Source organism: Neomonachus schauinslandi, chromosome 1 (genome assembly GCF_002201575.2).
Source record: "Neomonachus schauinslandi chromosome 1, ASM220157v2, whole genome shotgun sequence".
Lineage (NCBI taxonomy): Eukaryota > Metazoa > Chordata > Mammalia > Carnivora > Phocidae > Neomonachus > Neomonachus schauinslandi.
In genome coordinates, this window is record NC_058403.1 from 68,163,315 (window position 1) to 68,188,947 (window position 25,633).

At 47.0% G+C, this 25,633-nt stretch overlaps 1 protein-coding gene across 2 annotated transcripts in view; it reads right to left on the bottom strand.

Annotated features, from left to right (window-relative positions):
• The window catches only part of ITGB5 (integrin subunit beta 5), a 115,027-nt gene that overhangs the window by 42,455 nt on the left and 46,939 nt on the right, over positions 1-25,633 (bottom strand). For both annotated transcript variants that reach the window (XM_021692611.2, XM_021692612.2), the window contains 3 exons: positions 9,692-9,853; positions 8,136-8,231; positions 6,238-6,327 (listed from right to left, as the gene is read on the bottom strand). In XM_021692611.2, the coding sequence (XP_021548286.1) occupies positions 6,238-6,327; positions 8,136-8,231; positions 9,692-9,853 (348 nt within the window). The remainder of the gene's footprint in view (positions 1-6,237; positions 6,328-8,135; positions 8,232-9,691; positions 9,854-25,633) is intronic.

Here is a 25,633-nt window from a genome sequence, read left to right on the forward strand (position 1 = left end):
CTTTTTGAATCAGTGTTTTCATTTTCTTTGGGTAAATACCCAATAGTGGAATACCTGGATCATATGGTATTTCTATTTTTAATTTTTTTGAGGAACTTCCGTACTGTGTTCCACAGTGGCTGCACCAGCTTGCATTCCCACCAACAGTGCATGGGGGTTCCCCTTTCTCCACAACCTCACCAACACTTGCTATTCCTTGTCACTTTGATTTTAGCCATTCTGACGGGTGTGAGGTGATATCTCATTGTGGCTTTGATTTGCATTTCCCTGAAGATTAGTTATGTCGGGCATCTTTTCATATGTCTATTGGCTATTTGTATGTCTTCTTCAGAAAAATGTCTATTGGGGCGCCTGGGTGGCTCAGACGGTTAAGCGTCTGCCTTCGGCTCGGGTCATGATCCCAGGGTCCTGGGATCAAGCTCCCTGCTCATCAGGAAGCCTGCTTCTCCCTCTCCCTCTGCCTGCCTGTACTCTCTCTCTCTGTCAAAATAAATAAAATCTTTTTAAAAAAAAGTCTATTTAAGTCCTCTGCCCATTTTTTAATCAGATTGTTTTTTGGTATTGAGTTATATAATTTTTTTTTTTTAAGATTTTCTTTTTAAGTAATCTCTACACCTAATGTGGGGCTCAAACTCATGACCCTAAGATTAAGAGTCACATGCTCCACCAACTGAACCAGCCAGGCACCTTGAGTTATATAAATTCTTTCTATATTTTGAATATTAACCCTGTATTTGGATACATACATTTGCAAATATCTTCCCCCATTCAGTGGGTTGTCTTTTTGTTTTGTTGATGGTTTCCTTTGTTGTGCAGAAGCTTTTTATTTTGATATAGCCCCAATAGTTTATGTTTGCTTTTCTTTCCCCTGCTTTAGGAGACACATCTAGAAAAATGTTGCTATGGCTGATGTCAGAGAATTTATCGCCTGTGCTCTCTTCTAGAATTTGTATGGTTTCAGGTCTCACGTTCAGGTCTTTAATCCATTTTGAGTTTGTTTATTTATTTTTGTGCATATGTTAGAAAGTGTTCCAACTTCATTCTTTTGCACGTAGCAGTCCAGTCTCCCCAGCACCGTTTATTGAAGACAGACTTTATTTTCTCCATTGTATGTTCTTGCCTACTTTATCATAGATAATTGACCATATAATTGTGGCTTTATTTCTGGAGTCTCTTTTCTGTTCCACTGATCTATGTGTCTATTTTTGTGCCAGTACCATACTATTTTGATTACTACCGATTTATACTCTAAGACAAAGTCAATTTAAAATATACATATTTTCTAATTGTGAATAACTATGAGAATGAGGTAAATCAGTATATCAAAAAAGGGCTAGGTAGATTGGAGCTATGTAAAAAATTACTTAGGATCAGTCACATAAAACATGAGGGTCCTGTGGCTTGCCAACAAGACATTGGGAGGAAACACTAGTGCTCCCTCCCCATGAAGATCTGCTGGAGCTGCCATCTGGAAGCATTAATGGGGAAGAAAGAGCACTGGGGACTGGGACTCCTATTGAATGAACTGGTAACTGTAATGGGTAGAAATCAAGTCTGTGTTTCATTCTGGCTGTAAGACCCCAAAGCCTTGTGTTGTGATCTGAAGTTTGTGTTATTCCTACTCCCCACAGGAATCAGAAACTCTTTAAGATGTTGGGGGCAGGGGATAGGAATTGTGGAGATTATTCAGTTCAAACCTGTCAGTTTATGGAAGTGGGAACTGAGGCCAAAGAAAAGGTATCATCCAGGGTCATTCAGCTGCTGAAAGCAGGCAGGACAGAACCAGGCCTTCTCCCTGCAGTGTTCCGACCTTAGAACGTACAGATGGTCAGGTTGCATTCTGGTCATAAGGGTCTATCTCCTGTAAAAGACTACGGGATCCCAGAGGGCAGGACTGTGTTCTGTTTACTGTTTTTTTTTCCCCCCAAGATATAGATGATGTCTGCCACACATTAGGCCATTGGTATATATTTGCTGAACAAATGAATGAATACATGGAATGGAACATAAAATATAGTAGAGGATCAAAGCTACAGGCAATGCAGTTCTTATGCATGAAGACTTACATATGACTCCTGAAATTCACTTAACTCCTACCAGATCTGCCCCTGAAGATGTTGCCTTACTCCTCATCCTAGGACAAGGAGACAATGTCAAGGATGTCAGAAGTTTAAAGGCTATTAACATCCTCAAGCAGGCTAGGTCACATCTGCAGTTGCTTTAAGTCAGGCCAGCTGTGGAGTGGGTGGGCGCAGACTGGATGGCAACAACGAAAAGAGGAACACGTGCTCCACTAGGAGACATCTACCAAAGCCTCTCCTACTACCCTCCACATGCCAGGCTAGCGGTTTCCAGCTCCTTCTGTTCTTCCCCAATTTGAAAAGAGCGCCCCCGTGATTCTGAGCCCTATTCCCCTTTCTCAATGTGACGTAATGCTGGTGTTGTGTGTGTGCACCCAGAGCCTCCCTCTGGGCTCTGGAAGAGAACCTCTCCCCAGCACCGACAGCACAGCCAAACTCCACATTGCTAAACCCTCTTGGGAGGACTTGGTGATCTCTCACAACGAAGAATTTGGCACAGCAAGCAAAAATACATAAATCAAAACCCAGAGTTGAAGATTTCACACTATGAAAGCTGTCTACAACAAACTCGAGTCTGCAAGACATGGATTTAAACATACCCTTCCCATCTTGCTCCCTCCTCAGCCTGGCTAAATCCCACAGCTGTTTCATCTGTTACATGTGCTTCAACCAAAATCTCTTCAGAATGTCCCCACAGATGGTTGGCCAGCTCTCTAGGGGAGGTCAGAGTCAACACCCAAACTTAGTCATCTGCTGCATGACTCATATGGAATCCACCACAAAACACCGAGACGGTAAGGTAACACAGAGAAAAGCAAACAGTCCGGTCACAGCTGGGCTCAGACCCAGGCCAGGGAGAGGAGCAGGTGAAAGGAAAACCAGAGCTAAGTGCACTAAGTGCATGTGCACACACACACGCCCTCGAGGCCCAGCCCCAGCCTTGGAGTCTGTCAGAAATGACCGTGACCTGTGAAACAGGAACTAGTCAATGCTGAGCACCAACAGGCACCAACGCGGCTTCCACCAACTAGACTTGTCTCCAGATACCTAGCTGTCTCACATTTGTGTAGTTAGTATCTTTAAAATCCCCACTGAAGGGAGGGGGCGGGAGTAGGGAATTCCCAATGATCCCAACTCTTTGAGCTGATACACATGTTCAATATCTTGGTGGTGGTGATGGTTTCAAAAATGTGTACCTGTGTCAAAACTTGTCAGATTTTACACTTTAAATCTGTACAGTTTATTTTGTTCACGATCTCAATAATACTCCTTTAAAATATTTCCACTGAATTTGAATAGTCACTGTGGATAGCATTCCAGAATCAGCCATGTTAAGAGTTGAGTTTCAAATGTTCATTCATAAGTTGTATGTCTCATTTCCTAACACGTTCTTTCATAGGAGCCAGCTGAGCTCAGAGTTAAGCTATGGTCCTGGACTCTTAGAGTTCATCACAGGTGAAATGCAGCTCCTGCCTAGAAAAGATCATTTTCTCTACTCATCCAGACCCCAACTCCTCAGCAGCAGACAGGGCTCTCCGTTCCTCTCCTAACCTCCGCCGTCCACACAGAGCATGTTCCCCAGGTCCCCGGATTTTCATTAAGAAAATGAATTTAGATGTAATAAACCTGCTCAGGGCCACTGCAACATATCTCAGAGAAAGGCATTTACGAGCTCCCATACAGGGAATCAACAATAATGCCTTGTGCTCCCTGGTTTTCAGCGGTCCCACACATAAATGTCAGAGTGTAGAACCACTCAGCCCCACAAAGCACCATTTTCCCACCCAGCCGGTCATTATGCCCTCCTTGATTAAAGCCATGGGAGCAGAGAGCCTAGGCCTTCAGCAGGAAGTGCTCTCGGGAGAACCCCCAAGGTAGGTCAGCCAGCCTCCCAACAGGATCTGAACTCAGGAGCTACCTAAGGATGGAAATGCTGAGGAAGGGGCTCCTCCCCAGAAACCTAGGAGAGATCCTCACCCCACCCTAGAGCCCAAGATGGGCTTATTCTTCAGCCATTTCTTTTCCAAAGGCCCTGGCCTGGCAAAAGGCAAACTATGGTCACACACACACACATACACACACACGCACCCATGCATGCACACACACCCCACAGTGACAAAAGGTCCAACAGCAGCCCCTCTCCTTTCCTTACCCAGGGGTCTCTCAGCCCCTGCACCCCCGGAGGGATGGGAAGTGCAGCACCAGGGGGTTCTCTTACTCTGACCCCTCTAGTCCAGTGTCCAGAGCTTGAGGCCAAAGAGGTTCACAGTAAGGAGTGGCCCTCAGAAAGGGGGCGACACTAGCAGGCCTGGGCCCCCTCCCTCACACACACACTCTTCTAAGACACTCTCTCGGTAGGTTATGTTTCCACCCAACGGGGAAATGTGAAAACCACCAAAGATAAGGTGAACCCGGAAACCCTGGCCTGCTGGGTCCGGTGAAGACTTAAAAATCAGAGAACAGAAGAGAGGATGTCAGTATGTGGGGAATGGGGTAAGAGATGGGGAAGGAAGTCTTTGGTTTCTCTCAATAGGAAGGTTCCAGGAGTGAGGAGGGATTGGAGCATTTGTGAGAAGAAGAGGACCTTTAACTGCACTAGAAGGTGGGGGCCGTTAGAGGACAGAAAACTATCCACAAATCCTCACTGCCTGGATGCTCAACCTCCAGGAGACCAAGTGAGGGCTCTGGGGTCCCCCAGTGGCAAGGACATTACCTCTGGTTCCTGGTCAGCTGAGCAGTATTTTATAACTCAAAACAGGACTGCATCAGTAGGTTGACAAAGTCAACAATGGAGAGGCAGAGCTCCAAATACTCATTTGTGTATCAGTCATGGTTGGGAAATTAAGATGGTTTTTCTACCACACGTGTGGTGCCAATAGTGGATAATGAGGTTCCCAGAGGTTAGCCCACAAATGTCTATTCTACATAAGTTTAGGACTAACAGTGCTACTTAAAGTATATTTACTTTATACATAACTTTGTTTTAACAGGAAGATGCACTCTGAATTCCAATTTGGGAATTACCTGGCCCCACGAGGGGCTGGGTGGACACTGAAAGCTGCAACCCTAGTGGGGCTTAGCAGGGAGGGGAGGGCTGAGGGTACGAACTTGCCAGCACAAGAAACTGGGCTTGCCATTCTCCTGAGAAAAGTAGGTCTGAATCAAGTACTTCACGGGTCCACAGAACTGAGGGAAAGGAAGATAGGAAGGAGACAGGTTTGGGAATCATGGAGCTGGGCTCGGCCTGAGGAAGGGACAGCTAAAGCACGTCTGGGAGTGCCCCACTTACTACTCACAGAGAGCCCAGTCAGTGTGACAAGTTACAGAGCAGAGAACTCACTAGGCCCTCACAGCCTCCCTCTGAAAGGCCCTGATTACAATCAGACCTAAGTGGGCAGGCAAAAGACCTTTTGCTTCTTCTTGGATCCTTATATTCCATTTTAGTCTGCAGCTTGATGCGGAGCTCTAAGGCCTGGGGCATGTTGACTGTCCTGCCCACTGGGAGGCGAGGTCAGCGTGCAGGCTTCTCACTTCCTGCCAACACACAGGCAGGATCACCTCGGCAACAGGGCAGGTGCAGAGAACCCGTGCCCACCCAAGCATGGTGCTCCAATGGGCCCAGGCTATCATGAAGTCAGAACCCAAGCATGTCCAGGGGCCACTGGCCTGAGTCTGACTGAGCAATTTGCTGATCACTGGGTTCAACTTTTGATGAGAGTCAAGAGGGCAGAGGCAAGGGGAGAGGATGCATCAAGTCGGATGGCCTTCTCTACCCCAAACCTGAGTGAAGGAGGAAGGCATCAAACTCAAGAGACAGGCAACAAAGGGGTGCCTGGGTGGCTCAGTTGATTAAGTGTTTGCCTTTGGCTCAGGTCATGATCCCAGAGTCCTGGGATCCAGCCCCGCATCGGGCTCCCCGCTCAGTAGGGAGTCTGCTTCTCCCTCTGCCCCTCCCCCAGCTCCTGCTCTCTCTCTCTCTCTCTCTCAAATAAATAAATAAGATCTTTAAAAAAAAAGAGAGAGAGAGACAGGCAAAGAAAGCAGAGCCACACACACCAGCATAATTCACGGCCCACCTGCACACACATCAGCTCCTGGGGCCTTGGCGGGAGAGGGTGGGGTGGAGGTGGCAGTGGGGAAGAAACTGCTGACTTACATTGTACGCATTGATTATCAGCTGAATGATATTTTTGGAGTCTCCATGTAAAATCTCCACTGTTGTTCCAGGTATCAGGGCTGTGAAATTCTTGAAAAGAAAAAGAAAGGAAGAAGAAATGTAAGCCAATTTTGCCCTTCTATACTGACTGCTCTCCTGAGCTAGACCAGTAAGGACCCCGCAGCACCACACTCTCTCACACCATAAACTGGAGGAGACACCACCAGGCAAAGCGAGAAGAACCGGCTCTGGGGAACGGAGCTGCTAGAGCAGGCTGTGAGATACCGACCTCTGAAGGTCTGAGTGCACAGGGCCTGGCAAGATCTGCTCCTGAAGTAGAATGTCCTGCTCCTTCCAGGAGACTTCTCCCCTCTGACATGCAACAGACAACTCTCTGAAATTCCATCCTCCTCTACGGGCAACATAGTCTCGATATTCTTGCCATCTTTTCTCAAGTCTACATAGATCTGTATTCCCAAGTTCAGCTCAAGGACGCCCTCAATATCTTCAGCAGGAGCAAAAGGGGAAGCTTTTCCAAGAGTCTCAACTATGGCCTCTTCCCTGAATAGGGAACTGAGATGTGAATGGTGGTTTCCCAGGGACAGCTGGGTATCTCGGGGTGAAATCCCATGGCACAGCAGGCAGCCTTGAAGTTGTTGCCTTTCCTCTTTCATTTGTCCTAACGCCTGAGTAGGTCACGTATTAAAGTGCCAGAGACCTCTAGAAACTTCCACTGCCCTCAGCCTGTCCTGGACCGCATGGGCCGACTCCCTGAGCAAGGTGTCCTCGGTTCTGAGCAAGAACGGCTTAGGCCACAGTGGATCACTTCTGTCTTGAAGCGTCTGGAAGCATACCCAGTCTAGTCTGTGCAATCGATCCTTCTAGAAATGTTCCTTGTAAATGGACAGGTTTTGTCCTGCTATCTTCCACTGCACAAAACAAGAAAAACAATCCTCTTCCCTTGTTTTCATCTTCTAAAATTGATTCGGACTAGAAGAAGAGAAAGAGCTCAAGTAGATGTAAGTGGCATTTTATCAGTGATAATCTCAGGCAGAAGCAAGAGAAAACCACAGTCAGAGGTTCTTCTGTGGATACTTAAGAACAGTATGGAGAGGGGACAGGGGCTGGCAGTCTGAGGGGTGGGCAGGGCTGGGGAGGTATTGCTGATTCAGTTCTCATAACTTCTCAAGGCAAAGGAAGTCAGAGGGGAGCTGGGTTTTACATCTAGCTTACATGAACACTCCCTGAGCAACTAGGAGACTTCTGGTTCAAAATGTGACTTGCCTGTGGTTGTGAGAAAGAACACATTCATGAGGGGAGCTTATAATGACGGTCCAGAGGCTGACCCGGGAAAAGTCTCTTAGACAGAATAGATTCATACACAGACTGCTCTATTCATTCAAGACATCTGTTGCTTTCTTTGGGAATTCCTGTCTCAGACTAAGCCCCTGGTCTGCTCTACTCTTTGAGGAAGGCATAAAACTCCGAATACTGGAGTGAGTAATGTAGCCTGCTTCGATGCCTGAATTTTCTTCCTGTATGCTTTTATTTTATATTGTTCTTCCCTATTACATTGGATATCCATTTCATCACCTGAAAAATGGGACCTCATACTATTTCCAAAGTTTTTCTCAGGATCAGACTAGACACCATATGTTTACATTGCTTATAAAGGCATGCACTGCTAGGGGAATGCTAATAGCTTCTTCAATACTATTATTTCCCATTAGATCAAGACAGGGCTATATTCCACCCCTCCTTTGGATCTCCTCCCACATAGAGCAAGGCTGTTAACATTCCTCACCCCACCTCCCCACATTCTAATCTCCTATTCACCTTGGGGTCATCATGGGCCCCAGAATCAGGCCATCAGCCTCCCTCATTCCCTCCAGGCATACCTTGTAGAGCATATAATGGCTTTTTGTCACTGCAAAGATGAGGTTGATGTTGTTCTCTGCCAATTTCTCTCCAAGCAAGGCAAGGGATGGATAGTCCTAGGGCCAAGGCAAAAAAAGGTCAAGGCTGTAACATTTCTAATAGGCTGAGATAGCAGCCCCCAGCTCCAACATGCTCTCAGGAACTCTTCACTTGCTGGGAAAAACATCTTCCCCTGGCCACCCTTAATAACCAAGCCCCATCTGCAGCTTCAAGCTGGGGAAATATGCAGAGATCTCCAGGAAAGGACCCTTTGGCACCTCCCAAACTAGATGCATTCCCTCCACCCCCTCCCAAGCCAGAATGGAGATATGATGAGTAGGAGATTCCCACACCTGATCTGTGCCTCCTCTATCCTTCCAACAGGGATGGGGCAGAGAGGAGAGGCCCCCCACAGTCCAGCCACCATACCCTACCACCTACGATCAGCACCTGTTCGTTATCTTTCCTCTCTTCCCTAAGACCTCTCCTCCCTATCTCCTTGCCCTATTTACCTGCTCCTAAGCCCAACAACTGGGCCTGTCGATGTCCCTCACAGGTCTTGCTCACAACTCAGAATGGGCAGAAGAGGCTGCTGACCTCTGGATTAAAAGCTGGGATGTGGTGGGGGAGGAGGGCCAAGCAGGAGGGGAGGGTGGAGGCTGAGAGGCAGTCTAATAATGTCCTGAAGGATTTTTAGGGCTAATGATGGGTACAGAGGTCCTCATCAGCTCTACAGTTATCAAGTTTCATAGTTATGAGTCCATTTTCCAGACTCCATTATTCTTGGATAGTATGTAAGGCTTGAAACTGGAGAAAATGGGCTTGCCCAGCAAAAAAAAAAAAAAGATAAAATACTTCTCTCTAGCCAGACACCAGAATGGATTTGGGAAGGAAAAGGGTATAGTTTTTTTTTTTTTTTTTTAATTGCACAGTAAGTGTGACAAGATCTTGATAATTGTTGCCTCTAGGCGATAGATATATAGGAGTTCATTTCACTGGTCTATTATTATACATGTTTGAAATTTTACATAAATTGTTTTAAATGACATGGTCATGGCCATAGACTATTGACAGTGGAAGGTCCTTGGGGCCTCTCATTCTGGGCAGGACACCTGCAGCCATAATCCTGACACCAACAGAACTCAGTGCCTCTGGGAGCTCATTTCTAGAAGTCACAAAGTTTTATCTTCACTTGTTTTTCCCTATAACTTCTGTCCCAGTTTTGATCTCTGCAGGAGCACAGTCCCTGCCCTCCTGTAAGATCACCTCCACCCTCTGAGATGTATCCTGTCTGCCCTGGTCACCTCCTTCCTTAACTAGCTTGCATTTAAGTGCACAATGGCAGAAAGATGAACCAGCTACAGAAATTTGTGAGAAATGTTCTAAGTTAATGAGGAGTTCTGAAAGCCCAGCTGGGGGAGATGGAATAGAAACCTGATTCCCAGAACAGATTGGAAAGTCCACGAGTAGAAGGCCAGGTGAACACTTGGAACACAGGCAGGATCATGGGAGCTTGGCGGGGGTCCCAGGCTCTCACCATCTGATTGGACACAGTGTACTCATTGGCCTCGTTCAGGTGGCATTGGCCATCATGTGGCTGTACCAGGCCCCCCAGTTTTCCATCCAGCGCAATGTGGGGCACGTCGTCCGTAGTGAACACTAGCAAATGCAGTGCATCCTTTCGCCAGCCGATCTTCTCCTGAGGACAGAAGTTTGATGGGTGCCAAGCATTTCTGACTGCTGCCCAAGCCTACCCCAGGACATTGGACAGGGAACTGGCCCATCTCCCCGGGTCACGGTCTGAATCAGAGGCATTCCCCTACGTGCATAGCTGGGGAGCACTCGTAGAAACCACTCAGGAAGGATTCCACAGAGCTCAGAAGAGACACAGCCTGGACTGAGGAAGCCTAAGTGCACAGAGACAAATCTCCACAGCTAGGCCTATACTGGCCTAAGTGGCTGCAACCTCCCTCCTGACTGTCATATGCTTCCCTGCTCCTTTCAGTTATACCTGAGGGCTACCCCTTCTAGCTGCATGTATTATTCCTTCACCACAAAAGCCTTTAACCCACCTCAACCCAACCCCCCACAATGTACTCGGGCTGGCTGCCCTTATCTAAGATGACCAGTAAGGGAACACTTCAGTCCCCCAGTGAGACACAAATCGCTCAGAATGGAGTGTTCCAGTGATTAATGGATCTGTCTTTGGAGGATCTGGTAAAAATCTGCCATCTAGTCTGGTAGGTGTAAACCACTTCAGCCATTAACTGAGCTACTTCAGTGTTTAAGGTCGATCAGATTGCTCTGTTCTCCCTTCCCAGCTTCATACATCCACTCCAGTCAGAGGCACAGCTAAACATGGTCTGTATTGCGAGGGAAAGACTCTGTTTCTCATATTGAGCCACTGTGGCCCCGATGCTACACAAAAACACTCCCAGTCGTTATTATTAGCAGCTGGACCCTGATCCAGAGCAACAGAAACTGAGACATGGCCACTTTCTTACACATAGTGAAAGGGCGTCCCCGAATATGTTGGTAGCACAGTGAATACATGAACTATTAAACACGTCGAGAGTTATCTACACATGCATACTTGACGTGAAAGCCGGAGACTGGATTCACAGACTTTACAAGAGTTGTCGTTCTTCAGACAGATGAGGGGTTGAAGGCAACAGCGTCTTTCTTATCACCATACTGATGAATTTAACAGCCTTAAAGAACTGTAATATTTTCTCACTTGCTCCAAAAGCAGCATGGAAATAAAAAAATAAATCACAAAAATGCAGACTAATGAGAGGGAGAAAAAGGGTTTGAAGAGAAGCCAATGAGGACTGACAGCAGGATGCCTCCTGTGAGAAGGAACTTAACCTTTTGGGGAATCAGTCTCCTCGATACTCAACATTCATCCAACATATAATTGCTGATCTCTACTGTGTGCCAGGCCCTATGGAAGGCACTGGGTCCACGAAACAGCTTATTCCAGATCCCAAAGAGCTTACAGGCAAATGGAAACACAACTCCCAACACCTCATGAGGAGGATGCTAATGAAGGTACATACAATGTCAATGGAAACGGGAGGGGAAAAGAAGGGAAAGCCCTCCCAGAGTATGTGAAACTTAAGCTGAGCTGGAAAGATAGGGAGGACTCTTCAAGGAAGCTCGAAGAAGAAATGAAGGAGAAGGCAAAAGAGTGGGGTGGGTGTTCTTGGCACTAGCAAAGGCACAAAGAGGAGGCCAAGCACATTTTGGGGACCTAGAATAAGAAACCTAGAAGGTCTCTGACAGCAATGAAATCTAAGCCATGACAAAACTAATTTGTGGTGTTAGAAGTCAAGACAATAGTTCCCCTTAGAGGCACAACTAGAGGAAGTTAATAACTGACAAAGCTCACATGGAGGCTTCTGGGTTGCTGGTGATGTTCTGTTTATTGACCTGGTATTTCCACCTTGTGAAAATTTACGGAGATGCACTCTTATGTTGTTTTCTGCACATACACTAGACTTCGATAAAGAGTTTAAAACTGTGCAGGGCGTATGGATGGTTCAGTCGGTTAAGCATCTGCTTTCAGCTCAGGTCATGATCCCAGGGTCCTGGGACTGAGCCCCATGTCAGGCTCCCTGCTCAGCGGGGAGCCTGTTTCTCCCTCTCCCTCTGTCCCCTCCCCTGCTCGTGCTCTCTCGCTCTCAAATAAATAAAATCTTTAAAAAAAAAGTTTAAAACTGTGAAATAAATAAAGCAGTATATTATAAGCCATGGAGTGTGGGAGGGCAGGATGCTTAGGAGACAGAGCATAATCAAGAGAGTGTAGGGGTGCCTGGGTGGCTCAGTCAGTTAAACATCTGACTCTTGGTTTGAGCTCAGGTCATGATCTCGGGGTTGTGACATAGAGCCCTGTGTTGGGCTCTGTGCTGGGCGTGGACCCTGCTTAAGATTCTCACTCTCCCTCTGCCCCCCTCCTCCCTCTCTAAAAAAAAAAAAGTGGGGGGGAGGAATGTAAACCAACAGCACTTTTTGCAGGAAAAATGTGGATCTGCTATCCACAAGGACACAACAGTGTGCTAAACACCCTGACAGGAAAGGAGAACAACCTTTAATTTGACAGTGTGTATTAAGAAACTTAAAGAAAATCAGAGACCTAAAAAAATGTACAGAGAGTTAGTTTCCATGCGTCAGAAGTATTAATGTTACTGAGATGTCATTTCTTCCCAGATAGATCTATAAACTTGACACAATCCCAATCAAAAGCCAAGAAGGGCTTTTTGAAAAAATAGTAAGTTTAATCTAAAATTCATATGGAAAGGCAAATAATGGAGATTAGTCAAATAATTTTCTAAAAACAACAAGTTGAAGGACTCATTATCTAAGGTCAAGGCTTATTATAAAGCAACAGTAATGGAGACAACCAATAAACATAGATGGTGGAGCATGACAGAGATAAATAGACCCACACATACATGGTCAATTCAACAGAAGGTACTGGAACAATTAGACATCCATATGGAAAAAAATGAAGCTCAACCCATACCTCTTACTAAAGAGATTAAAAAATTAACTAGACCTAAGACTAATAAAGCTTCTGAAGGAACAGGAGAAAACCTTTGTGACCTTCATATAGGCAGAGATTTCTTAGATGATTCACAGATGAACTGGACTTCATCAAAATTAAAAACATCTGCTCTTTGAAAGACAACATTAAGAAAATGAAATGACAAGGCATGGACTGGGAGAAAACATTTGCAAAGAAATAAAAACTGATAAAGAACTTGTATGCAGAACACATAAAGCACTCTCATAGGTCAGTAAGAAAACAGACAAATGAATTAAAAAGATAGAGACTTGGACAGACATTTCACCAAAGAAGAGAGAGGGATGAAAATAAGCACAAGAAAGGGTCCTCAACATCATTAGAACTGCACATTAAAACCACAATAAGAATGCCATTAGATGGCTATTCCAATCACAAACACACTACCCCTGATAATACCAAGTGCTGGCAAGGATGTGGTGTAATTGGAACTCTCATAATTGTTAGTGAAAATACAAATGTTCCAGCAACTTTGGAAACAGCTTGGCAGATTTTTATAAAGTTATACATACACTTACCATCAACCCAGCAATCCCCCTCTTTGGTATTCACACAAAGGATATGAAAACTTATGCTCACATGAAGATTTCTATGTAGATATATATTTTTTGAGATTTTATTTTTAAGGAATCTCTACATCCAACATGGGGCTTGAACTCACAACCCCAAGATCAAGAGTTGGAAAGAGCCAGCCAGGTGCCCATCTACGTAAATATTTATAGAAGCTATTCATAATCATCAAAAAGTAGAAACAATGTGCATCAAGTGGTGAACAGAGACACAATGTTGTACATCTATACAATGGAATACTGTTCTGCACAAAAAGGAACCAACTACTAATACACATGTAACTTGGACCAATCTCCAAAGCATTACGTTAAGTGAAAAACGCCTGACTCGAAAGGCAATGTACAGTCTAACTCCATTCATATGATACTCGGGAAAAGACAAAACATAGGGACAGAAACAAATTGGTAGTTGCCAAAGGCTGAGAGTAAAGGGAGGGGCCATTTCTGGGGGAGGGAAATAATCTCTATCTTCACTGTGGGCATGGCTGGAAGACGTTAGCCTAAATGGGTGACTTTTGCTCTGCGTAACTTATCCCCCAATAATGTGACTTAAAACAAAACAAGAAGTATACATCTTTTGACTCAATGATTTGACTTCAAGGGACTCTATCTGCAAGAAGCTTTCTGAAGTATGCACACAGTATTTTCACCAGCAGTGACACACACGGAAAAACGTGAATACCCTGATTCAGGAATGGTTAAGTAAACAGAGATAGCTCCTCTCTGGCCATTAGAAATGATGTTCATTAAAAGTATGAAATTATGTGTAAACGTGTGTATTAAGTGGAAAACAAAGTATACGATACTATAATGGCGGTGTGATTACAAACCACGTGAGAAACGAGCATGACTTCTGAGGAAAAACAGAGTAAGAGCAATTCCAAAAACGTACACCATAATGTGGTTGGGGGCGAGATGACAGGAAATATCTTTTTCTTTTTTCCATTGTGCCCCCAACTGTCTTTCAGAAGCAAGTACTACTTTCACAAGACTGGGTTTTGAACGCGGGTCTGTTGTTCAACTATTTCCGTCTTCTCTTCCACGCCAGCTTCCCGGGGGGCTTGTAGGAACCTAAAGGAGGCTGGCAACAAGGACACAGAACAATGTGGAACCTGGGTGCCCCCAGATAGGCATTTCCATTTTGTTGCCACCCCTAATTACCCATGCAGCTTTGACCAAATTATTTAACGCCTCAAAAGCTTTTTTCTTGTTAGTAAAAACAGGAATAATACTACTTAACATTTACTGATCACCTCTACTATTCCATTTCATCTTTACCACAACCCTTGTAATGTGGGGAATATACCGCCATCATGTAGATGGGGACACTGGTGTTCAGAGACATTAAGTAAGTAGCCCAAGGTCACTGAAAGAGTAAGGCCAGGAAAGCCAGAAAAGGACCAGGAAAGCCAGAGTCAGGTGATCTGTTTCTTACTCACAAAGCTGAACTAGCCAATGATCTAGGGAGAGAGGATGACATAAGGGTGTGTGTGCGGTATGTGTGAGAGAGAGAGAGAGAGAGAAATGAAAGAATTCATTAAAATACTTAGTAGTCGAGGCGCCTGGGTGGCTCAGTCGGTTGAGCGGCTGCCTTCAGCTCAGGTCATGATCCCAGGGTTCTGGGATCGAGCCCCGCATCGGGCTCCCTGCTCAGCAGGAAGCCTGCTTCTCCCTCTCCCACTCCCCCTGCTTGTGTTCCCTCTCTCGCTGTCTCTCTCTCTCTGTCAAATAAATAAATAAAAATCTTAAAAAAAAAAAAATACTTAGTAGTCTCTCAACTAATGACTGCTGGGTCCAAGATAAATGTTTGTTAAATTGAAAGGTTGCATCTGAAACAGAAATAGCTCTACAAACGAAGAATGGCGCAGCATAATAATAATAATTCTGTTTTCTCTGAATTGGACTCTTGTTATGTAAGTGATGTTAACAAACTTGGCCCAGAGGTTGGGCTGCAGAGAATGAGTCAGGACATGCTTATTCATTCACCCAGGCTTTTGGGCTCAGATTTCATAAGCAGTGACTCCACAGAGGATTTACATTAGAAATAATTTTCCTACTGTCCGCCTGGATTATTTTGAAGGCTTAAGTTCTGTATGCCATGTTTGGGGCAGAGAGCAATAGTGGGAAAGCGGACTGCTTTTTTAAAGAAAGAAGAGCTACAAGATGGAGTATGGTGTGGGAGCCAGAGTACGTGAGCTTTTGAACAGATGAGGCTGAGTTCAAATCTGCTTTGCTCTGAGACACCTCTCTCAGTCTTTGTTTCTTCATCAGTAAAATGGAGGAAACCCTATTTTGCAAGGTTGATGCTAGATGTAATGTATTAAAAAGCCCTTAGCGGGGAGCCTGGGTGGCTCAGTCATTAAGCGTCTGCCTTCGGCTCAGGTCATGATCCCAGGGTCCTGGGATTGAGCCCCACATTGGGCTCCCTGCTCAGCGGGAAGCCTGCTTCTCCCTCTCCCGCTCCCCCTGCTTGTGTTCCCTCTCTCGCTGTGTCTCTTTCTGTCAAATAAATAAATAAAATCTTTAAGGGGAAAAAAAAAGCCCTTAGCACATAAAAGAGGGGCTACAAAAAGGGTCTATCATTATTACTCTGAGACTGGTACTAATTTCTCCATTTCTTCCCTTGGCTTTCACTGCCTGATGTGGGAGCCTCCGCCATCGTCACAGGGCCTATGAAGTACTGCATACTGAAAAGTTTAAAAAGGCCTTGAATTAAAACCACAATGAGATTCTACCACACACCTAACCAAATAGCTGAAACGAAAAAGAATGACCACATCCAATGCTGATGGAGATGCGGAGTCACACGCTGCCGCGAGCAATGTAAAATGATACATGTACTTTGGAAAACAGTCTGGCAGTTTCTTAAAAAGTTAAACACCCACCAGATGACCCAGCAAATCCACTCCCAGCTACAGAAATAAAAGAAATAAAGGCAAACATCCATACAAACACTTGAACACAAACATTTATAGCAGCTCTATTTGTAACAGGCCAAAATGACCAGATATCCAAAACAACCCAAATATCCATCCACAGGTAGACGGATAAACAAGCTGTGGTCCATCCATGCAATGGAATTCTACTCAGTAACAAAAGGAAAGGATGGAGACCCTCGACAGCACAGATAAGTCTCAAAATCATTGTGCCCAGTGAAATAAACCAGGCTAAAAAAGTATATATACAATTTTAGCAAATGCAAGCTCATGTGAGGTGACAGAAAGCTAATTAGGGGCTACGTGGGGTGAGAAGCAGGAGACACAGGAGGGAGAAATGACAAAGGAGCATAAATACTCCCTGGGGAGAGAAGGATATGTTCATTATCTTGATCGTGTGTGTGTGTGTGCGCGCGTCTCCCAGGTGGTGTGTAAACATGTCAAAATTTCTTAAATTGTACACTTTCAATATGTATAGTTTATTATATATCAGTTATACCTCAATAAAGCTGTTTCATTTAAGGAAGACTTGGTTTGCTCATAAAGTCTCTCCTAATTACAAGAAATGACATGAATAGACGAACGTCAGTAACGTGCAGGGGAATTCTGCTGGGACACATTCTCTTGTTCCATGGCAGCGTCGCACAGCAGTGAGGGGCTTGTCTGGCCGGTCCTAGGTCAGCCCCACACCTGCCTCAACCTGTCTTTCTGACCTCGGGCAAGTTACTCAATCCTTCCCTGCTGCTTCTCTTTTATAAAAAGGAGATAACAGGGGCGCCTGGGTGGCTCAGTTGGTTAAGCGACTGCCTTCGGCTCAGGTCATGATCCTGGAGTCCCGGGATCGAGTCCCGCATCGGGCTCCCTGCTCAGCAGGGAGTCTGCTTCTCCCTCTGACCCTCCTCCCTCTCATGCTCTCTGTCTCTCATTCTCTCTGTCTCAAATAAATAAATAAAATCTTAAAAAAAAAAAAAAAAAAAAAAAAAGGAGATAACAGAATACTGACAAGAAGGGCTGTTGAGAGGATGACACAGAGGAGGGACACCCAGCTCTGTACGTGTATGTAGTAAACAGTTAAAATCTGACAATAACTGTCATCGGTATTTCCACGGAGTTGCAAATCTGCGACCTAAGTATGTAATTCAGAAGCACACAATCTTATCTTCGCACTGTAGGGTCACGGGTGATGTTTATTCTCCTTCCTGCTTATCTGCATTTTCTATACTTTTAGATTGATTATATTCTCTTTTCAGAAAAAAAAATTTTAAGAGAAAAAAAAACCTAGACCTATTTATTTAGCTACATTTTTCTCCATGTCTCAGAGTAAAACCAAAATATTTAAAAGCCAGTTTCATTAAATGCCATAGAGGTCAGCTGCGAGATTGAAAATGTCAGTGGCTGGGCAGGACGGAAATGTACCCGACTCAGAAGCAAGAAATCTGGCATCCAGCCAAGGTCGCAATTCACTTAACTTCTCTTGGTTAGTGGCTCAGATCTGCATCAAATTCACCACGTCTGTTTCAGCCTTCAACCCCCCATTCCCGCACTCGCTCAGGAGATGACCTCAGCTTTTTCATCACCGAGAGAGACAGATACCGGGACTCGCCGCCCCGCCGACTCCTAGCGGCTCGCAGTGCCTTTCAGTCCCAGGGGCAGCCTCCTGGCCTCTCTGATCTCTCTGTCCCCAAAGAAGTATTTCTCCTGCCCGAAGGAAGCGCAGCCCCTGCATCCTGCCCTCTTTGGAGAGTTTATTCCATCGGTCATTCTCTTTTCTGGTTCCTTTCCATGTGCCTAAAAACATGCTCATGACCCACTTTGCATAACTCTTCTTGTGACCCTGCTACGCTGCCAATCTCACTTGTTTCTGCCTCTTTTCTAAGACTGGCAGATTTATGGCCTCTATTTCCTCTCCTCAATTCCTTATCATCAGACGTCTCCACATGACCCCCAGACAGCAATTTTCACATCGTGTCTCCCTTCCTCGTGCGCACGTGGTTCTCTGCCCTGGCTGCACTTTAGGGTCCTCGAGGGAGCTTCACCAATACGAATGCCCAGGGCTCCTGATCTAACTGGGCTGATCTGCCGCCCAGCCATCAGGGTTTCTAAAGCTAAAGAAGACAGGCTAGACGAGATAAGAACCAATCCCATGGCCACCGTAAGCCTCGCTCTTGGGGCCTCTGTGCCAACCCGGAGCCCCTCTGAGCCCCCCTGCACGTCTGGCACACTACACCGTCCTACCCCTGCCCCTCTTGTGGCTCTCCCAGCAGGTGGATGAGGTCAAAGACAACACTGTGGAGATTTACTTGGCTGACTGGCAATCACACCCTGCACTTGCCCTCTCTCCTGACCTTTCCTCCCAGGTCTGAGCCAAAACCCAAAAGTGTCTGCCATCACCTGGAATTCAGCTCATCTGAAGATGCAGCACCATCTTTACGCCCAGATGAACCGCCCTTCCAGGCTTCCTCATTTCTGACAATGGGACTATCACATGCCTTCTCCCGAAACCTTGGAATTACCTTTTTCATCTTCTCTGGTCCCCCAACAGCACCGGCCAGTCCCAAACTCCCAATTCTCTCATTTCTGTGTGGAGCCAGAGCCCTTGGGCAATGCTACACACGATTTCCCAAGTTTTCCCTTCACTTCCTAAACACTGCAGGTGAGCAGGCAGAGCCCGAGGCTCACCTTCCTCCTGGCCACCTACCTGCACTCTGCCAGGGAGGTGTGACCATGACTCAGTGTATTCCAGCTCTTCCAGGCTGGCAACCCACACGGGCAGGCAGCCACACTATGTGGAAAGCAGCCCTCCGTAGACTATAGATGTGAGTGGCTAGGGGGACCGTCACCAAGCCCGAATCTCTGATTCCATCCAGGTCCCTGGAGGCAAACCCTTTATCTAGTTCTGTGGGGACCAACCCGTCGAACCAGGGCTGGGGCCAGAGAGGATTTTCCCAGGGTGGAAAACTCAGTAGGGAATTTGTCCTCAGCAGCGAGGATCTGGAGCTACGGGAAGAGAGAAAGGGGTGCAGGGCCCATGCCCCAGAAAAGCAAGAGCACTGGAGGCAGCACATGCTCAGCACTCAGTGAAGGACAAGCAGGTGAACACACACACACACACAATCAGAGCTGGGCACCACAACCCGACCCGGCAGGGTTAGAAGTCTTCCATCGCAACACTCGCAGTTCCAACAGCTATCTAGTACGCTTTCCATCCTCACAAACATCTCAGTTGAAACACCTAAATACGGGAAGCACTAAGGGCTACGGACTGGCTTGTTGTCTGCATCAAGCTGTGGGAGCGGGAACGGGGAGAGGCCAGGCACACAGCGGGGATGGTTACTGGGAGGACCCGTGTGGCCAGGCCTGCGAGTCAGTCTGGGGGACCTGGGGCTCTGTGAGATGGTGAAGAGGAGGCAGTAGTCCACGAAATAGGGAAGCGGGAACAGAGATGGTAGACCAGGCCTTCCTGACTTGGAGAAAATAAACAAAAACTGGCTCCTCTCAAGAGTGAAAACAAACTTGCTGCTTTGTTTACTTCTAACATCTGGCCCAGGACAGCATGGGGACCAGGCAGCAGAGGATGTGGTTTCTCTGTCACAATCAGGGACTGCAAAGTGTGACAAAGGAGGAATGTCACTGAAGAGATCAAGAATAGGCTGCCAGGGGCACCTGGGTGGCACAGTTGGTTAGGCCTCCGACTCTGGTTTCGACTCAGGTTGCGATCTCAGGGTTGTGAGATCGAGCCCTGTGTCGGGCTCTGAACTCCTCTCTCTCTCTCAAATAAGTAAATAAATCTTTAAAAAAAGAAAAAGAATAGGCTTCCATCTCCCCTGCCGACCTCCGGTCTGTCCCTGGGTCCCCCCCCCAACATCTCTTGCACTGTATCCAGACTTTTACCCCACGGTAAGGTGGCTCCATGGAAAAGCCGTTGGGAGCAGGGAAAGCTTTTCTAGGCACCAGCTCAAAGGAAGCTGTGCTTGGCACATGAATGAGTGTGCACGGTGGAGTTCATGGTCATGGTAGCCAGATACAAATGCAGCCTAGAGGGTGTTCGTGCTGGGAACAAGAGAAGACAGGCTAGAACGGGCTACTCCAAGAACAAACGCACTAGTGCTTACTGGGCCCAGAAACTGACTCAGAGAAAATATGTAGCACCTGAAATTTGGAAGGAATCCCAGAAGCGGTCTTGTCCTCGCTCCCGCCCAGCGCAGGGAGCTTTCCTCTGGTGTCCCCACCACGTGTGCAGGGAACCCCCACACACATTCACTGTCCCATCTGGCAGCCTATTCCAGTGCTGAGCAGAGATCTTTGTTAGAAAATTCTTCCTTACGTTGAACTCAAACCTGCTTCCTAGCACACCGCGCCCCCCCCCCCCCGCCCCGCCTCCCCGGAGCAGCCAGAGGAGTCTACTCCCACCTCTGTGGTGATGTCTGACGTCAGGCATGCTTTTTCCCTGGTGTCTCTCCTCCTGGTTGACCTTTAACCGACTCCTCCTAAGATGTGGTTTCCAAGCCCAGCACCATCCACTTCCTCACCGTCCTCTATTCTCTCACCGTGCGTCTTAAACACAGCCCCCGGGGCATATGCAATTCTGGGGATGTGGTCTGACCTGACCTCACAGAGGAAAGCAGGGCTGGGACTTGCCTCTTACATGCCTGCCAGTCCCCAGATCCATTCCATAGTGACTTGCCTATACACAGGGACCACGGCTGGGCATGACCAGCGAGAAGGGCAGCCTCAAGAATGCCCCAACAGGGGGTGCCTGGTGGCTCAGTCGGTTAAGTGTCTGCCTTTGGCTTGCGTCATGATCCTGGGGTCCTGGGATCGAGTCCTGCTTGGCAGGGAGCCTGCTTCTCCCCCCCCCCCCCCCCCCCCCCCCCCCCTCATGCTCTCTCTCTCTCTCTCAAGTAAATAAATAAAATCTTTATTAAAAAAAAAAAAAGAATGTCCCAATGGGACAGTGCTGGGAGGGCCTGAAATGCTGGTTTCTGGGAACCTGAGAAAAGCTGATGTCCCACTCGGCTGCCTAGGGAAACAGGGATGGAAGCCTGCCCGAATGTGGGCTGGCCTGCTTGTCGGAGACGACACACAACACCCTCCAGTACGCGGTGTTCACACACAAGGGCAGGTTGGAATCAATATGCCATCCCAGGGGCATTTTCCGTGAGGATGGAAACACTAGCTTTAAATGAGTGGGTTTTTGGACCTCAAGGTCAATCTAATTAAAGTGAATGCTCATGCAACATGAAGGTATTAATACAGCCCATGGGCCTCCATCTCCAGCCACCCACTCCCTTGTTGCTGGAAAAGACCCACTGTTTGAAAATGTGTCTCGCCACAGCGCTGCCTATGAGCAGAACCGCCGATTATGAATGAGAAGGCAGACAGCAGAGTTCCCATTTTACAGATAGTAAAGCCAAGGACAAAGATTAGCATGCTCGCTCAAAGGGCTGGGCTCCATCAGCACTCTGACCGTGGGACGGCACTAGAGGTCTCCCTGAGAAGTCCTGAGGGCTGACAGAGCCACGTTATAACTGCTTCCTGATAAACAAGAAACTCTTAGTTCCAGAGAAACAGCAGACCGTTTCAGTCCTCCTCGTGTGGGAAATTGCAATAGTTCCCTAGATGAGGACTTGCTGTCTTTGGAAGCACACGCCTCCCAACCCTGTGCTCTTGTGGGACACAACAGTCAGCAGGCACTCTAACGTCAAGGTGAAGAACTCCAGCCTTGGAGCCAGGTGAGTGGGTACAGTCCCATCTCTGGCTCTGTCATCTCCAGCTGGAAGAACCTTGTGAAACTGCTCAACCTTTCTAGGCTTGTATCTTCGTCAAAAGGGGACAGTAAAACCACATTCAAAGGATGAAGTAAAATAAGCCCTTTGAAGTACTTGGCATGAAGCCTGGCTCTCACAGAGCAGGGAACCAATGGTAATCAATAACATCATCAGCAGGGGAGACCAAGAGGCAGAGAGAACAAGGGGACACCCTGAAGGAGAAGAATGCTGTGACTCAGTCAGTAGGTCCTACGGGGCCGGCTCTGGGCGCACTGCTGTGTGCTCTGCTGGTCCCGCAGGTTGTCGGACAAGCACCTGTCTTCCAGCCCTATGAGTGATGCTCATAGGGACAGGTGCTGTGATTCATTCATCTGGGCATCCTCGTAGCACCTAACATGGTGTCCTCCACACAGTAAGTACTCCACAAGTTTTCAGAAGTAATAATAAAACACTGTACACTACCCTTTTGGGTACCCTACCCTAGGAGAGAGAACAAGTTTGAGGAAGGAAATAAGGATGGAAAGGGGGCTGACCTGACCAGGCAGCAGGCAGACCCCACAGCGGATCTGAGCTTGGGGACCACAGAGTCTGAATACAAACACAACACATCAGGAAAATGGAGGTTAGTTCTGTGATTGGCTTCCCCAACCACGCTGACATTCAAGTCTATTTCTGTCACTTTATGACAATAATCATGTTCCCATTAGTTGTTTTTCCTGCTTCCACCCATACTTTGCAATGAACATTTTTTTTTTAAACCTGTTCTGTGGGGGCGCCTGGGTGGCTCAGTCGTTAAGTGTCTGCCTTTGGCTCAGGTCATGATCCCAGGGTCCTGGGATCGAGCCCCACATCGGGCTCCCTGCTCGCGGGAAGCCTGCTTCTCCCTTCCTCCCCCCCCGCCACTTGTGTTCCCTCTCTTGCTGTCTCGCTCTGTCAAAATAAATAAATAAAATCTTTAAAAAATAAAAAATAGGGCACCTGGGTGGCTCAGTTGGTTAAGCGACTGCCTTCGGCTCAGGTCATGATCCCGGAGTCCCGGGATCGAGTCCCACATCGGGCTCCCTGCTCAGCGGGGAGTCTGCTTCTCCCTCTAACCCTACCCCCTCTTGCGCTCTCTCTCTCACTCTCTCTCTCTCTCTCAAATAAATAAATAAAATCTTTTTAAAAAATAAATAAATAAAATAAAAATAAAATAAATCTGTTCTGTGGCTAAACCTAAGGAGGGCAAAAGTGTATTTCTTTCCTTGGGGAAAAGAAATCTTGGCCCGTGAGTCAGGATTCAGACATTCCCTTCGAGCCCAAGCCCAACAACATGCAACAGATCTTGTCTGATGTGGACTCTATGGAGAGTCCAATCCAAATGGAAGAAGAGAAACATTTGGAATGTGTGAAGCTGAACCACATGAAGTTCCTATTTTTTTAGCAGAAACTATTAGTAGTCAAGTATTAGATATCATTGATCGTCAAATATCAGTAACTTCATATGGTTCCTGCTAATGTTTACAAATAGGTTATTTCTTACCTTCTGGTGGATCTGCAAGCTCAGATCAAACCCCCGAGGATAGGGACTTCTTCCCCATCTTTCTTTAGTTTTTCCCACCACACCTGCCACTGAACTCACTTGCTGAGTTGGAAAGTACTGCCAACTAACGATACTCCGGGTTTTCTTCAATGACGCATATGAAGCACTGTAAATGACACAGGCAGCCTGGTCCGACAGGAGGGCGGAGGGGCTTGGAGCCAGGTGGACCTGCAGGTTGCTGAACTTAGAAGCATAAAGGAATCTGTGAGAACAAAGCATCTGTTTGCTCACCAAATGTTTAAGGAGGGCTTGTTATGTGCCAGGCAATGCGCAGGGTGCTAGGGAAATGCGGTAGTGAGAAAAGAGATGGGGTCCCTGCCTTCAGGAGGCTTCCTGGCTCACAGGGGAGGCAGACATCATTCAGTGAGTGGCCCAAATACAAATAAAATGGTGACTAAAGTAGATGTGACCAAGGGCCTGGTGCTCTGACCTCATCAGGACACTCCATCAGGCTTCTCGGATACACAGACAAGTGGAGGTCCGAAACATCAGTAGGCAGAGATTAGACATTCAAAGAAAAGCAGGTTTGGGGGGAAGAAGAGAGGGATGAAGAAGAGGTGAAGCAAAGACTTTCAGGGCAGTGAAGCAGTTCTGTGTGCTACCACAATGGTAGATACATGTCATTGTACATTTGTCCAAACCCACAGAACGTACAATACCAAGAGTGAACCCAGAAGTCAACTATGGACTTCGGTTGATAACGATGTGTCAGTGCTGGTTCATGGATTGTAACAAATACACCACTGTGGTGACGGGTGCTGGGTGGGGGGGGGGGGCGTGGCGCTAGAACGGGTAGGGGGCAGGAGAAACAGGAAGTATATGGAAATGCTGCCTTTTCTGCTCTATTTTACTATGAACCTAAATCTGCTCTTAAATAAAACAAAGTTTATTAATAAAAAAGTTAAAGAAAGAAAGAAAAGCAAGAATACAGGGGAAGAGTACTGCAAACAGAGGAAACAGCGTGTGCAAAGGGCCCTATGTAAATCAGAGTAACAGAGTCATGGTCACTGTCAAGGTCATTGTGGCTGGAATGCAGAGGGCAGGGATGGAGGTTTAGGGAGAAAGTGGGGCCAGAAGAGCCCAAGAATCAATCCTTGTCTCTTTTCCTCTTTGCCAATGGACATTTACAGCACAGAGGAGCCCATAACTTAAAAAGAAAAAGTGACATCCTAACCAGGTATGGAAATACAGCCTCAGTCGTGGAGTGGGCCTCCTACCCTCTCCCCAGGATGATTCTTCCCTGCCGTCATTAGCCGAGCAAGCTCAGGGGTGCAGACAAGCTCAAAACAGGCACTACAGGCTTCTGCTGGAGGACCGAAAGAGACCAAAGCTCTCATCCCTCCCTGGTGACAGTTCTGAGTTGTAACTCAGTCCATTCCCAACCCCTGTGTCAACAAGCAGCTGTTGGCAGGGCAGCCGATACCCAAAGCACAGTTCACAGGCACCAGGCAGAACGAGGAAACGTCGTCTCAGGGACTAAAACAGTCCTGTGATTCAAAAATGCACATGAGACTACAAGGATCTGCAAAATAGAAAGCCAAGGAGAATCTTCACCACTTCAGGCAAAAAAGCTGCATGGGCTCGCGCAGAGGGCCTACACACCTGCACATGTGGCCCTAACACTTCCCCGGGCCATGGCGAGGTTCCAACTTTCATGGCGTTTCAATGAGACACTGACCCAGAGAAAGAGCACGCACGCTGGGGTTGGAACAAGCCCCCCAAACTGTGGTACAATCTGCTAGCAGAAGCAGCTCATGTGTGCTGATGGATAACCCAGACCATGAGAAAATGGAACAGGACAGGGAGTTCCTTCAGGTGAGAGTAAGTGTCGGGGATGGCTACCTTTAGTGCGTCCCTGGCCGGAGGCTCAAGACTGAACACGGAGCAACACAAAAGCAAAATTGAAGGCTCTGAGCAAAGGGGGAGGGGCCACGACGAGTCCCTCATGAAAAGTAGCACCAACCAGCACAACTGGAGGATATCCTAGAGACCCTCCCTCCAATCCCAACTCCCTGCATTTTCTGGAGATTCTCCCTCCA